This window comes from Budorcas taxicolor, chromosome 1, assembly GCF_023091745.1.
Source record: "Budorcas taxicolor isolate Tak-1 chromosome 1, Takin1.1, whole genome shotgun sequence".
Classification (NCBI taxonomy): domain Eukaryota; kingdom Metazoa; phylum Chordata; class Mammalia; order Artiodactyla; family Bovidae; genus Budorcas; species Budorcas taxicolor.
Window position 1 is genome coordinate 107,343,619 of NC_068910.1, and position 16,422 is coordinate 107,360,040.

At 36.1% G+C, this 16,422-nt stretch overlaps 1 protein-coding gene across 1 annotated transcript; it reads left to right on the plus strand.

Annotated features, from left to right (window-relative positions):
* Nucleotides 1-9,749: 9,749 nt before the first annotated feature.
* LOC128047581 (olfactory receptor 5H2-like) lies at nucleotides 9,750-10,697 on the plus strand. The gene has a single exon (XM_052639834.1). The coding sequence runs from the start codon at nucleotides 9,768-9,770 to the stop codon at nucleotides 10,695-10,697; it is 930 nt and encodes a 309-aa protein (XP_052495794.1). The 5' UTR covers nucleotides 9,750-9,767.
* The last annotated feature ends 5,725 nt before the right edge of the window (nucleotides 10,698-16,422 follow it).

Sequence of the window (16,422 nt, forward strand, 5' to 3'; positions counted from 1 at the left end):
CTTTCCTCTCTTTGCTTTTTTTTCTTTTTCTCCATAGCAAATTGCTATAAAACTAACAAATTACATTATATAAACCTATTAACAACTAACATTATATATGTATAATGAATTATATTTTTTTCAATTTGACAGGTTCATATAACATTTGGAAAGCAATATAGGGCAGATGCTATTTTCCCTCTCATGGCAAGTGAATGAGCAGACTCAAGATGATATGAGTAGGGAAGCAGATACCCTCTATGTTCCAATGTCTAGTAATCAGCTTTTGGGGAGTGGGACACTAGAGCTGCAATAGCAGTTGACAGTGATGTTAACAGGAATTTTTAAAATTTGTTTATTTTTTAATTGAAGCATACTTGTTTTACAGAATTTTGTTGTTTTCTGTCAAACCTCAACATGAATCAGCCATAGGTATACATATATCCCCTCCCCTTTGAACCTCACTCCCATCTCCTTCCCCATCCCCCACCCCCCGAGGTTGATACAGAGCCCCTGTTTGAGTTTCCTGAGACATACAGCAAATTCCCATTGGCTATCTATATACGGAATCTAGAAAAACGGTACTGAAGAATTTATCTGCAGGGCAGCAATGGAGAAACAGACATAGAGAATAGACTTATGGACATGGGGAGAGGGGAGGAGAGGGTGAGATGTATGGGAAGAGTAGCATGGAAACTTACATTACCATGTGTAAAATAGATAGCAGGAATTTTTTGACCTCTTGATGCAGCAAAGATTTGTGACCTTGAAAATAAAGCCTAATGATTTTTTAAAGCACCTAATTCCTTGCATTTTTCTTGGCATTTATGCAGTGGTTCATGGGTAGTGGTTCGTGTTTCTTCCATCAAAGTGTGACAGAGGAGGAAAGCAAAACCTCTTACACTGTTGTTAACAATGTAAATTGGTATATCCACTATGGAAAACAGTATGGAGATTCCTTAAAAAACTAAAAATAGAGCTATCATATGATCCAGCATTCCCATTCCTGGGTATATGTCTGAAAAAAAGGAAAACACTAATTTGAAAAGATACATGCACCACAAAGTTCATAGCAGCACTATTTACCACAGACAAACATAGAAACAACCCAAATGTACAACAACAGATGATTGGCTTAAGAAGATGTGGTATACAGAAACAATAAAATCTTACACATCTAATAAATGAATGAAATACTGCCATTTACAGCGACATGGATAGACCTAGAGATTATCACACCATAGTCAGAGAAAAACAAATATCATATGATATCACTTATATGTAGAATCTAAAATTAATACAAATAAGTCTATATATAAAATAGAAAGAGATGCACAGATACAGAAAGCAAACTTATGGTTTCCAAAGTGCAAAGAGAAGAAAGAAGGGATAAATTAGGAGTATATAATTAACAGGTACAAACTACTATACATGATTTAGAAAAATCACAAGGATTTATTGTATGGCACAGGTAACTATTTTCAATATCTTATAATAATTTACAATGAAAAATAATCTGAAATATATGTATATAAAACTGGATCACTTGACTGTACACCTGAAACTAACACAAGACTGTAAATCAATAGCACACCAATTTAAATGACCACTGTTTAGAGTGAATTTCTATAACTTTATAACTTTAGAAGGGTCTTATATTATTAAAACTAAAATCTCTTATTTGGATATATATAAATATACGTGTGTATAATACATACATATGTACATATAATTAGCAAAAAGGTTAATCATAAATACAGATATGTAAAATTACAAACTTAGCTATCCAAATAGTTGCTTTGATTCAACAAATTAGAGATATCTGAAAATACTGAACACTTCATAGCAAAGAAACCTTTCAGTGGAAATTCAAGATTCCTATTGTTCAAGCACAAACTAGAGGAGAAATAGATTTTAAGAGTCCTCACGATAATTAGTGCATATAAGTAGGCAGTCTTCAGGAACCCATGGGAACCCCACTGTGTTAATACTAACAACATCAGGAAAGTACAGCAGCCTCCAGAAAGCAGTCAGCAAAGCACAAAAGCAGTCAGCTAAGCCAGGCTTCAACAGTATGTGAACCATGAACTTCCAGATGTTCAAGCTGGATTTAGAAAAGGCAGAGGAGCCAGAGATCAAATTGCCAACATCTGCTGGATCATCGAAAAAGCAAGAGAGTTCCAGAAAAAATTCTACTTCTGCTTTATTGACTCTGCCAAAGCCTTTGACTGTGTGGACCACAACAAACTGTGGAAAATTCTTAAAGGGGTGGGAATACCAGGCCACCTGACTTGCCTTTTGATAAATCTGTATGCAGATCAGGAAGCAACATTAGAACTGGACATGGAACAACAGACTGGTTCCAAACAGGGAAAGGAGTACATCAAGGCTGTATATTGTCACCCTGCTTATTTAACTTAAATGCAGAGTAAATCATGAGAAATGCTAGGCTGGATGAAGCACAAGCTGGAATCAAGATTGCCAGGAGAAATATCAATAACTTCAGATATGCAAATGACACCACCCTTATGGCAGAAAGCAAAGAACTAAAGAGCCTCTTGGTGAAAGTGAAAGAGGAGAGTGAAAAAGTTGGCTTAAAACTCAACATTCAGAAAACTAAGATCATCGTTTCTGGTCCCATCACTTCATGACAAATAGAAGGGGAAACAGTGGAAGCAGTGACAGACTTTATTTTGGGGGGCTCCAAAATCACTGCAGATGGTGACTGCAGCCATGAAATTAAAAGACACTTGCTCCTTGGAAGAAAACTTATGATCAACCTAGACAGCAAATTAAAAAGCACAGACATTATGTAAGTTGCCAACAAAGGTCTGTCTAGTCAAGGCTATGGTTTTTCCAGTGGTCATGTATGGATGTGAGAGTTGGACTATAAAGAAACCTGAGAGCTGAAGAATTGGTGCTTTAGAACTGTGGTGTTGGAGAATACTCTTGAAAGTCTTTTGTACTGCAAGGAGATCCAACCAGTCCATCCCAAAGAAAATCATTTCCGAATACTCATTGGAAAGAGTGATGCTGAAGCTGAAACTCCAATACTTTGGCCACCTGATGCAAAGAACTGACTCATTTGAAAAGACCCTGATGCTGGGAAAGACTGAAGGTAGGAGTAGGAGGGCACGACAGAGGATGAGATAGTTGGATGGTATCATCAGCTCAATGGACATGGGTTTGAGTAAACTCTGGGAGTTGGAGAGTCAGACACAAGTGAGAGACTGAACTGAACTGAAGCAGAAAATCATGTTGTTTCTCAGTCACCAAGTCATGTCTGACGCTTTGCAACCCCATGAAGAAAATTATAGCAGTTTAAAATTGATTTTTATCTTATAATTTTTTTAAGTTTATAAAATGTTAGAAAGATAACTAGACTTACAGGTTGAATACATAGATACAGTAAGTTTTACAATTTAGGGAAAGTCTAAAGCTGAATTATTCCTAAATGGGAAAAATAGTAGTATCCTTTAAGAACCGATGTGAGGGTTAAAGATAAAGTGGCTTTTAAACAGAAAAATACTTTGCACTTTAATACTTTATTTCTTCTCTTTCTTCAGAAAAGTTAAAATCTGCACAAATTTTACAATCCCTATAGAGTGATCTGTTCTGGTCTCTTGAGTCCATGCCACCTTTTAATTCATTCTGAGTCTAATTCAGCTAAATGGTAAAAGAGGAAATTTGTCTTACATAAGCATGAACCTTCTTTTGAGAAACTAAACTTGGGTAAAAACTTCCATTTTGTATTTTGTACAAAAGAATATTACATAGATACCAAAATAATCAAAAGGAAAAATATTCTGCACATTTAATTATACTCAGATTTCATGATAATAAAGGTACACTTAGATGAAGTTTCACTGAAACTTGAAACTTGTTTCATTTTAATGATATAAGGAATATCATAAGGAATACATAGGAATATAATAAATACATAAGGAATACACCACTTTCATTAAGAGGCTCTTTAGTTCTTTGCTTTCTGCCATAAGGGTGGTGTCATTCCTTATGTATATATATGTATAAATACATTCCTTAATACATAAGGAATATCATAAACAAATTTTTCTTCATCTTGAAGATATTGTTGGTGCTCATTATTCTTGTGAAATTATCACTCTAATTTCTGATGTATTATACTGATTATAAAATAGAAACAACTAGATAAAATGTATTACAATATTAGACATCTTAATAAACTGTTTAGAAAAGTTTACAAAAATTATGTCTCAAAAATGAAAATATGCTAATTCTGAAAGACAAAATAAACTTTGAGTTGTACTCCATTACACTATCATTTATAAGGGAACTAAGATAAAAGTTATTTCTTAACAAGAATGCACATTCTTGCCACTTATATTCAATGTAGTTTTGGAAGTCCTAGCGATAGTAATAGAATAAAAACAAATAAAAGGAATCCAAATTGGAAAGGAAGAAGTGAAACTGTCACTGTTTGCAGATGACATGATACTGTACACAGAAAATCCTAAAAATAACACTAGAAAACTACTAGAATTCAGCAAACAATTCAGTAAAGTAGCAAGATAAAAATTAATGTACAGAAATCTGCTTCATTTCTATACACTAAAAATGAACTATCAGAAAGAGAAATCACAGAAATTATCCCATTTACAATCAAGTCAAAAAGAATAAAATACTTAGGAATAAACTTACCTAAGGAGGCAAAAGACCTGTTTTCTGAAAACTATAAGATGCTGATGAAAGAAGTTGAAGACAACACAAACAGATGGAAAAATAAACTGTTCTTGAATTGGAAGAATCAATGTTATTAAAATAATCATATTACTCAAGGCAATCTACAGATTCAATGCAACTCCTATCGATGGTATTTTTAACAGAAATGAAACAAATAATTTAAAATTTATATATTAACATCCAAAACAATCTTGAGGATAAAGAACAGAGCTGGAGGAATCATGTTCCTACCTTCAGACCATACTACAAAAATACAGTAATCAAAAAAGTACAGTACAGGCACAAAAACACACATATAAATCAATGGAACAGAATAGAAATCCCAGAAAGAAACCAACACACTTATGATCAATTAGTCTACCACAGAGGAGGCAAGACTATACAATGGATCAAAGACAGTCTCTTCAATAAGTGGTTCTGGGAAAACTGGAGAGCTACATGTAAAAGAATGAAATTAGAATTCTAATATTATAGTAGGTTTAATTATAAAAAATGATTCTACATTTTTACTGATTATATTCTATACAGAGTGATTATAATATATTGGTTATATTTCCTACACTGTACATTACATCCTTAAATCTTATTCATTTTATAGCTAGTAAATTTACTTCTGAAATTTCATTTTATGTGATTCCAATAATATATGCCCTGTAATTTTCTATGTCCTCCAATGACAAAGGAGTATCCTGTGTATGGCAAGTGCCCTGTGTATCACAAGCTTTCACAGACATTACCTTGTTAGATGTGAAGAGCCACACACCTCATAGAACCCCACTGAAAAATAATCTGCTTTAAACAATATTTACAGGAGATTCAGAGGCATTAAAGTTTTTGAAGCACTGACCCAGGCACCTCCCATTGAGATCTTTGTCTTTGTTTTCCCTTGTTCCTTCAGTGATTTTTGCTTAGTAAGATTGTTCATCAGATTTAAGGTTAAGAGGCAAGTTTCCTATAGGTCTGGAAGGTGAGCTGCACTTTGCATGAGGAAGACAACTATTGGCTCCTGAAGGGAATCTACAATGGTGACCTCATTAAAATCATGATTAGCTCAGGCAAGACCATACTAATCAGAGTACACAAAGTAACACTTTACAGATAAAATGGGGTTTACACAAACATTCCAGAAACATCATACCTGGTGGAAAGTAGTGACATAATATGCAATTATCAACTGTTAAAACTGGAACTGTCTACAATAACTTGATGTTTGTGATTTCACAGGCTATAATGCCCTCTGGGGCAAACTGGACTTCTCTTGAATGCTCAAATCTACAGTTCCCAGAGGAACAGCTTGGTTCTGTCCTAAAGGGAATTCTTGGGCACTACTAGGGGAATTTTAGTCCTTCACTCCTTCCTCTTTGGACAAAAGCACACAGTTACACAACTAATTGACTCTTGGCTTTGAAGCAAATTTATATTAAGAGCATTTTCCTGTGCTTGGAAAATAAAGCCTCCAAAATGAATCAGTGTGCAAAGAACTGCGACCTGTGTTATTGCCATTCCTGCACTATTACATTTTTTTCTATTTTAGAATGTTTAACATTTTGAAGCATTTAAAAAATTTCTTACAAGCTGGGTAAGAGAAAATACTTTTGTAATATTTACTATTCTTTACATATTGTTCTTTACATATAAAGTTAGAATTCTAAGGAATTCATGATAATATTAGGTTGGATTTATAAGATGCTAATAAAGCCAGGTGAATATGAAAAACAAATAGTGAATAATATATGTATTTTATTTTAATGACTATACTCTAAACAAGCAAAATGATTGTAAGCCTGGATTACTGCCTAAACACAGAAAATGTTTTATTATCTGTGAACATAATTATAATGACTTCATGAGATAAATTTTTATGAATTGAAAATTAAACAACTTAAACAGTATTTAAATATCACTTCATAATGATTAGCAGCTATGAATTCTCTCCAGTTATTCTTAATGAAAAATACATTTTATTTAATTGATGACATTCTTTGAATAAAATTTCTAAGTCACTTAAATTTTAACCCCTTTATCCTTCACATACTTCTGACAATACTTTATTTGAACATTTTATATACATGTATCAGGAAATATGCAGAAAATGCTCTTCCACTGTTATTTCCAGCATTTCTGAATAAAGGATCCACATATATAATTGAGTTTGAGAATTTTCAATTATTTAGTAACTTAGGATTGCATAGAAGGAAGCCCATTCAAAAAAAAAAAATTAACAACTGTAAATACTGTTGCTGATTATTTATGTAGCCTAAACTAAGTGTCAGTATTTTGCTCAATTTTATTCTGCTAAAAATAATCTGGTGGAGAAAAGCGTGTCAAGTAAAACCAGGAGGACTTCTAGAGAAATTCAGTTCTAACCAATGTAATAATAAAGATAAACCAATTCAAATATGGAAAGAGTTTTATAAGCAGAAATAGTATACTTACAGGCATCACAAAGTTTCTAAGGTAAAATTTAAGATGAAAATCTATTTCATATAAAAATTTCATACAAAAATGAAATTTTGAACGAAAGAAAAACAAAGGATTCCCATGGTTGACAGTTCTTAATGAAAACCAGATATAAGGTAAACATTTAATGCCTACATCTTAGCCTTTCCCTTTTAACTGTCTTCAGTCTTCCTCCTACATATCCTTTCTTCTCTTCTGTGGCTTGTCTTATGTGTCTATGCCTATACTTATGCATCTATGCCTAGTTCTCTTCTTCCATCTTGTGAATTTTTCACCCACCCAAATTTATCTTTCCAATTCTCCTGCTTCCTTTCTCTTCTTGATGCCTTCCTCTCCTTTTCTTGAAAACTTAAAAAAAAATTATCTACAGGAAAAAAAATTTATATCTGTCTACGGTGAGTAGAACAATAGATTGTTCTCCAGATCTTGGATTCTCTACTTCAGCCTTGTCACTATTGTGCCACGTGTTCTTTTCATTATTCTCTGGTATCAACTCCATCACATAATGGAAACTACTCTCACTAAAGTCTCTTAATTTTCATACTCGACGACATTTATTCACTCCATGTCTCATCAGTTCATTTATTTTGGCAACTGACACTATACACTTCTTTGATCTTCTTGAGTATCTTTCATCTCTTTATGTCCATAACCCTCGTATCTCCAGTTTCCCCTTGATTTCCTGATCATTCTGCTCTTCTGGTCTTTCCCTGTCTTTTATTACTGACAAACAGGGCTACTGGTTCCAACATGAAATGCTTTCTTGAGTAGAAATTTTCTTTAACACAGAAATGCTAGTGAGATTAGAGGAATCTGTTGGAAAAATGGCAGCAACAGAAGGAAGAAAGGCAGCCAATCAACAACCAAAATCATGTCCCAATATTAGCTCCTTGAGAGCTGTTGTCACTGGTGCTGGCTTTGATGCTACTGATCGTACTGACAATGACACCAGTGTGGGTGCAGGATGCATTTTCTGAAGCTTTCCATTGCTGCCATGGCCACCTTAGCAAAGAAAACTTTTTGTCCTTGTCCCTTTGTCACTCTTTCTCTCTAAATTTCAAATCCACTGTAGGTGGGTTTGACTTGCCAAATTTATATCATGTCCCCTCACTCTAGGTGCAAGAAGAATGGAAAAATCAGTTTCTGATTCCCTGGGATTCCAGAGTAGGTGGTAGGTACCTGCCACCAGTGGCAGGAGGGTGGTAAAGAGGGTCAGATATTGACTATACAAAAAAAAAATGACATAAATCCTCTGTAACCTCTTTAATATACTTTCTTATGTTTCATTTTCACTCTCCTCCTTCACTTGGTGCACATTCTCTAATAAAGATGTCATATACCGGTATGCTCTAAGCTACCCTCAATCACTCCCAAGACATTTATTTCTAATAAACTCAAGGAAAACTCATACCACAAAGTATATCACTTAGATGTTCAGAGATCACTATCTCCACAAACTGGTCCCTGCATAAGAGGTATCAACCTATTTTCAATGAAAATCTACTCAAGCACCAAGAGACCCCTCTCTATTCTTCACTGACAACCATCTTCACATTCAGTATTAGGTGACTCTGCAATGGCACCCCGCTCCAGTACTCTTGCCTGGAAAATCCCATGGGCGGAGGAGCCTGGTCGGCTGCAGTCCATGGGGTCGCAAAAAATTGGACACAACTGAGCAACTTCACTTTCACTTTTCACTTTCATGCATTGGAGAAGGAAATGGCAACCCACTTCAGTGTTCTTGCCTGGAGAATCCCAGGGATGGGGGAGCCTGGTGGGCTGCCGTCTATGGGGTCGCACAGAGTCGGACACGACTGAAGCGACTTAGCAGTAGCAGCAGCACACTCTGAATTCTTTTGTATCTACGTCTTCACCCTTTTCATCACTCCGAATATCACTTCACCCAAGGACTAGTTACTTCATATGTATTTTAATCACTTGAAAAGTAAGTTTAAAACACAGATCATTATACTTCATTCTGAACCACTGAATCAATTTTTACAGTAAAACTTTATCATTTATATTTTGCCCAAAAAGTTCCTTAGCAAATGTTTATCTGGTGTAATCTGGTTTGGAAATTAGTAGACAATAGCAACAGCTTCCTGACTTTTATTCCTGATTTTACTTTTTCATTTCTGCAGCCAATTTCTACGGAAACATATATTTATTTTAAAAACTCTTACAGTGGCACTCCCATCTCTTATTTTCAGTGCATATTTATTACCTGATGAATAGTGTTCAAGATTCTTCACATGACATTCAATTTATTACCCAGATCCATCAAGCTTCTTTTCCCTGAACCTATAGCCATGTTTCAGACAGAATTTCCCTATTACACTCAACTCTATGCTCAAACATTTATCACATATTTAGAATTTTTCATTTTTCTGAACGTGTTCACTGCTTCACATTTTTTGAATTGTATTTATTTTTATTCCAACCAAAGAGACCTCATTCATTTCAAAGATAATAACAAATTTAAGAGAGCATTCTGATATGCATGCTTTATTTCAACTCTCTTCCACATATCTTCATGTTTTAAATTCCTTGTGACTTAAAAAAAAATCATTTTCTCCATTTCATTTCAGGTAACACTCAGTGAGGACATGGAAAAGGAAAATGCAACATTGCTGACAGAATTTATTCTCACAGGACTCGTATATCAACCAGAATGGCAAATTCCCCTGTTCCTGCTGTTTTTGATGATATATCTTATCACCATCTTGGGAAATCTTGGTTTGATTGCTCTCATCTGCAACGATCCTCACCTTCACATTCCCATGTACTTATTCCTTGGGAACCTGGCTTTTGTGGATGCCTGGATATCATCCACAGTGACGCCCCAGTTGCTGGTCAATTTCTTTGCAAAGAGCAAAATGATGTCTCTCACTGAATGTAAGATACAATTTTTTTCCTTTGCAGTCAGTGTAACCACAGAATGTTTTCTGCTGGCAACAATGGCATATGATCGCTATGTGGCCATATGCAAACCATTACTTTACCCAGTTATTATGACCAAAAGACTATGCATCCGGCTATTAATTTCATCATTTTCAGGTGGCCTTTTTCATGCCATACTTCATAATGCTTTTTTATTGAGATTGACCTTCTGTAATTCTAACATAATACATCACTTTTACTGTGACATTGTACCATTATTTAAGATTTCCTGTACTGATCCTTCCATTAATTTTCTGATGGTATTTATTTTCTCTGGGTCAATACAGGTGTTCACTATTCTTACTGTTCTTTTCTCTTACACACTTATTCTTCTTACAGTCTTAAAAAAGAAGTCTGTACAAGGCATAAAGAAGGCCTTCTCTACCTGTGGAGCCCATCTCCTGTCTGTCTGTTTATACTATGGGCCTCTTCTCTTTATGTACGTGCGCCCTGGATCTGCACAAGCAGATGATCAAGATATGATGGACTCTCTGTTTTATATGGTCATAATTCCTCTGTTAAATCCAATCATCTACAGTTTGAGAAATAAGAAAGTCATAGATTCACTGGCAAAAATGTTAAAGAGAAATGCTTAGATCTCATATTAATATACTTCAGTTCAGTTGCTCAGTTGTGTCCGACTCTTTGTGACCCCATGAATCGCAGCACACCAGGCCTTCCTGTCCATCACCAACTCCCGGAGTTCACCCAAACTCATGTCCATCGAGTTGGTAATGCCATCCAGCCATCTCATCCTCATCCTCCTGCCCCCAATTCCTCCCAGCATCAGAGTCTTTTCCAATGAGTCAACTCTTCACATGAGGTGGCCAAAGTGGAGTTTCAGCTTTATCATCAGTCCTTCCAAAGGACACGCCAGGACTGATCTCCTTTAGAATGGACTGGTTGGGTCTCCTTACAGTCCAAGGGACTCTCAAGAGTCTTCTTCAATACCACAGCTCAAAAGCATCAATTCTTTGGCACTCAACTTTCTTCACAGTCCAACTCTCACATCCATACATTAATATACTTACTACTTTATTAAAAGTCAAAAAATTGTATAGATTAGATGTTACTCTATATTGATTAATGCTCAAAGGTTTCACACTAATCATTGCCCTAGAGCTTTAACGATTGAAACTGAGAGTATTAATAAGCATCTTAAAAAGTTTATATATTACTGAAACACATAGAAAAAATTTTTCATCAAGTATTTAAGTCATACTAGAATAATTTAAGAGGAAAACAAAATATTTTACACATATGTTCTCAATGTAGCTTCACAAACACATTAAATACCATAGTGATGTATTCAACTCTGAAAAGAATTTGAATATGATGTTTTTGATAACATTAGAGCTGTGCAGCCTGAGATTCATATCACATTTAACTTCACAGTGGAGGCAGGTTTCTATTTGAATGAACAGAGGCAAATATCAGGAATTCTGCCAGCCATCAAAATGTCTTCCATTCCACTCTATTTGGGGCATGGTGAATTTCACTTTTTGTAGGGTTTCAATTGTCATATCTCACAGAGAAACTAACAGAAATGGTAAGGACATTTAAAAACTTCAAAGGAGTTAAAGCAGGGAAAGTTAGGCAAAACTGTATAAGAATGTTCTTCACCAAAGTCTGTCTATGAATAACTAGTAGAGGGAAGATGCCTCTCAGTGTCTATGTTATCTTGAAAGGGCATGTCCAGTTGTATTTGTATCTAATAGGGTAATCTGAGAAGCTTTACTGAATCACAAAGCTAAGGGATGAAATTGTAGATTTAACTGGGATGGGCATAGAGAGAAAAAGGGAAGAAGAGGCATAAGAAGGAAATAGTTTCAACCTTCCTACAATTTTAAAATAATGAAACTGATCGGAAAAAAAGAAATATGTTTAGGTTATTAGAATGTGTTGTTAAGAACAAGCTGCTTAAAATGCATAGTTTTGTTTTTGTTTAGTCACTAAGTCCAACTGTTTGTGATCCCATGGACCACAGCCCCCCAGGCCCCTCTATCCAAGGTATTTCCCAGGCAAGAATTACTGGAATGGGTTGCCATTTCCTTCTCCAGGGAATCTTCCAGACTCTTGGATCTAGCCCACATCTCCTGCATTGGCAGGCAGATTCTTTACCATTTTGGGAAGCCCCAAAATGCATATTGTTGTTGTTCAGTCACTCAGTCATGTCTGACTCTTTGTGACCCCATGGAATGCAGCACACCAGGCTTCCCTGTCCTTCACTATCTCCCGGAGTTTGCTCAAACTCATGTCCACTAAGTCAGTGAGGCCATCCAACCGTCTCATCCTTTTTCACCACCTTTTCTGCCCTCAATCTTTCCCAGCATCAGGGTCTTTTTCAATGAGTTGGCTCTTTGCATCAGTGGCCAAAGTACTGGAGCTTCACCTTCAGCATTAGTCATTCCAAGGAATATTCAGTGTGGATTTCCTTTAGGATTGACTGGTTTGATCTCCTTGCTGTTCAAGGGACTTTCAAGAGTCTTCTCCAGCACCAAAGTTCAAAAGCATCAATTATTCATTGTTAGGCCTTCTTTATGCTCCAACTCTTACATCCAAACATGACTACTGGAAAAACCATAGCTTTGACTGTACAGATCCTTTGTTGGCAAAGTGACGCCTCTGCCTTTTATTTTTTAATACACTGTCTAGGTTCGTCATAGCTTTCCTTCCAAAGAGCAAGCATCTTTTAATTTCATAGCTGTAGTCACCATCCACAGTGATTGTGGAACCCAAGAAAATAAAATCTGCCATTATTTCCATTTTTTCCCCATGTATTTGCCATGAAGTCATGGGGCCAGATGCCATGGTCTTAGTTTTTTGAATGTTGAACTTTAGAGATTTTTCACTCTTCTCTTTCACTTTCATCAAGACTACCAGAGTTCAAATAATGTGCCTGATAAAATATCAGTGTATTCAGTGGTGGCAAACATGAAAAAGAGCAAGAGTTTGCATGTTTGGTCCCCCCAAAGTCCCTAAATGTAGTTTTCATCACACTCATACTCTAAAAATAACAAATGATTTGTCTTCGGGTCCAACCCTGATCTTCCAATCTCACCACTTATTCTATACTCATTCTACTGAAACCACTGAGGCCCTCACCCTAAAACTATTGACATCTATCATTTACAATAATCTTATTACTTATCCTACATCCTGTTGAGTCTCTTCCCAAATTTTGCTCTCAGATGCTTTTTTATAAATAGAGCTCTGAGTAAATAATATTCCTCTTCAATAACTTTTAATGGATTTTCATCACTACCAGATTATAAATTCTCCAGGCAAGAATACTGAAGTGAGTAGCCATTCTCTTCTCCAGGGGGTCTTCCTGACCAAGGGATCAAACCCAGGTCTCCTGCATTGTAGGCATATTCTTTACCATATGAGCCACCAAAGAAGCCCATGTATATGGTATACCTATCTAGAACTCTCTTTATGCACATGGATATGTTTATTTATTTACAAATATGTACCGATTATATATATATAGCATCTCTTCTTCCACAATTCTCCTAATGGACACTATACTATATGCAAATGAATTACTGGAAGCCTTTGGACAAACCTTCCTCACAGGTACATGGTTTTGTTACTACAGGGCTCTCCAGTGAGAATGCTCCAGAAACACCTGTGTTTATTTGCAATTGTAATGGTCCTTTCTTCAAGATCTGTCTTAAATATTACAGCTTCCATGATGCATTTCCGATTACCTCAAAGAGAATAAAAATACTCCCTCATTTGAAACATTTATTCTTTTAGGCCACAGATGACATTATGTAATTCTTATTTTTGGCCTACAAGCTTTTTTAATATAGAGTGCATCCCTTATTTTCAATCTCGCAATGAGCCTACAGAGATTACTAGGCCTGGGATGGCCACTCTATGTAAATGCACCTTCATATGTTTCTTTCAAGATGATCACAAGAATCATACACCTAAAGTGAATTAATCTTGTTCTTCTTAGCAGGAGGATCAGCTCCAGAGATAGAGCATGACAAAGTATCAGGGTGAAGTTCCTTAGTCGGACGTTTGAATTAAAAATACAAACCAAATAAATATTTACAACAAAAAGCATCATTACATGTTTTTGGAGGTTCGGGTCACAAGATTAGATCAGATCATCTGCCTCCCTTTTGCTTCTTAAGGGATACCCCAAGCCCCAGAAAGGGAGTGAAAAGTATGCTTTCCTTATTTTTCACTAGGGAATCTATGCATTTGCATGTGTCCATGGCAACGGCACCCCACTCCAGTACTCTTGCCTGGAAAATCCCATGGACTGAGGAGCCTGGTGGGCTGCAGTCCATGGGGCCGCGAAGAGTTGGACACGACTGAGCGACTTCCCTTTCCCTTTTCACTTTCATGCATTGGAGAAGGCAATGGCAACCCTCTCCAGTACTCTTTCCTGGAGAGTCCCAGGGACGGGAGCCTGGTGGGCTGCTGTCTATGGGGTCGCACAGAGTCGGACACGACGGAAGTCACTTAGCAGCATAATGCATTCTTCTTTTTTGCTGTATAATATTCCCATTTTTCTGATTTTTCTTTTAATTTAGTTAAATTTCTGCTTGTTAATACCTATATAGTTATGAGTCAAAGACTATATGACTAATAAAAGCAAATGATATGTGTTTGTTTTATGATGATAAAGGTTTGCTTGCCTAATTGGTCTTTTGTTTGAATGAAAGCACTGACATCAAGCTGTGAGTATATAAGCATGCTTTGTTACCTGTCAAGTCCTTTTATATTGGGTGGGTATGAAGTAGGCACTGGTATGAAGTAGGCACTGGTATGAAATAGTTTCTCTCAGAAACTCAGGCTTCCTGTGTAGCCTTCTCTTGAACATGTGTAATCTATGGATTCTTCTGTTCTGATATGTCTTTAAGAAAAATTCTATTTTATGCCTTGCAGAAACTCAACGCATCTCTTCACTGATATGTTCCCATTCTCATTTCTGTTACAACTTTTTTTCATATTCTATATGAAAAAAAAATTTGCATATCATATATGTCATTTCAGTAGCATGTTGGAAAAGATGTGAAGTATGAACTTGCACAAAGCCCGCAGAATTCTTCAAAAAGATCCTATGAAATTACACGTGTACTCTTTAATGGTATTTAGATACAATGTATAATATCACAATGCTAAGGTTATTTACCTGCTGATATTGGATTAAACTATCTATTGGAAATGCTAAACACCATTGAAATATCCTTTATTATGAAGGTGTATTAATTTGTTTAACCCAGAGAGAAAAAAGAATCCATAGTTCCTCTCTATTTATATACATGATAAACTTTTTTTTCCTCATCAGTTTACAATACTTTGGACTGTTGAGAAATTGTTGAGATTGTACTAGTCTGTGTTAAAAGAATCAACAGTTAAGGAGTCAGGTAAAAACAAACACATCAAATCTAGAACAGTTAATTCTTAGTGTGAATTGTGAACTAACTAGCCAGCATCTCATTAGTGATTCAAGGTAAGGTAAGCCATAATATTGGTGGCATTATCACATTTCATTTGCTGTGAAGTGAGTTCCTTGATCAAATAAATGCACACAATATGAATTACCATCAGCGTGGATAAGGAATCTTGTTAGTCCAAAGATGGTTGTTTTGGCAGAAGCACTGCCAGCAACGAAGAATCTTTATCTAGAGCAAGCATCTATTCTAATAATAACAAAACACCCTTCCATGATGGAAAATTGTCCAGTGCAATCAACACGCCAGCAGGTGGCTGGCTGATCACCTAAATGAGTGATGCAGTATCAGGGCCTCTGTGTTGGTCTCTGTGCTGGCAGAAAAGGCACTCAAAATGACCTTAGACTAGCTGGCCACAGTGAGTGGAAGTCCATGTTGCTGAGACTATACATAATTTCCATTCCTGGCACTATGGCACCTTTTTTCCAAAGCCTATTTTGTTATGATGGGGTAGCTATAGAAAGAGTTTGACTGGTATCTGAGAATGGGTCATCCTATCCACTTAATTATCAAAGTCCTCCATTGCTGAAATCATCCTTTACTGAGCAGTCACATGGGGCACAAATATCTTAATGCATTTATAGGGATCTATCCATATATTTCTTCCATATTTCCTTGGCATCAATCTTCCAGTAATACTGCTTCAAAATCCCTGACCATCAGCCAAACCATTTTCTAAAACCCTTGAGCCATTATATCATCATCTATCAGGCCATTTCTTTTTCTAGGAAAGTGAACAACCAGGTGAACTGCTCAAAGTTCTGTCCATTGGGAGGATTTTCCATCACTGCTCTCCTCCAGAGATGTCACTGAGAGTGGTAATGGTGCTACAATTGTCCACTCA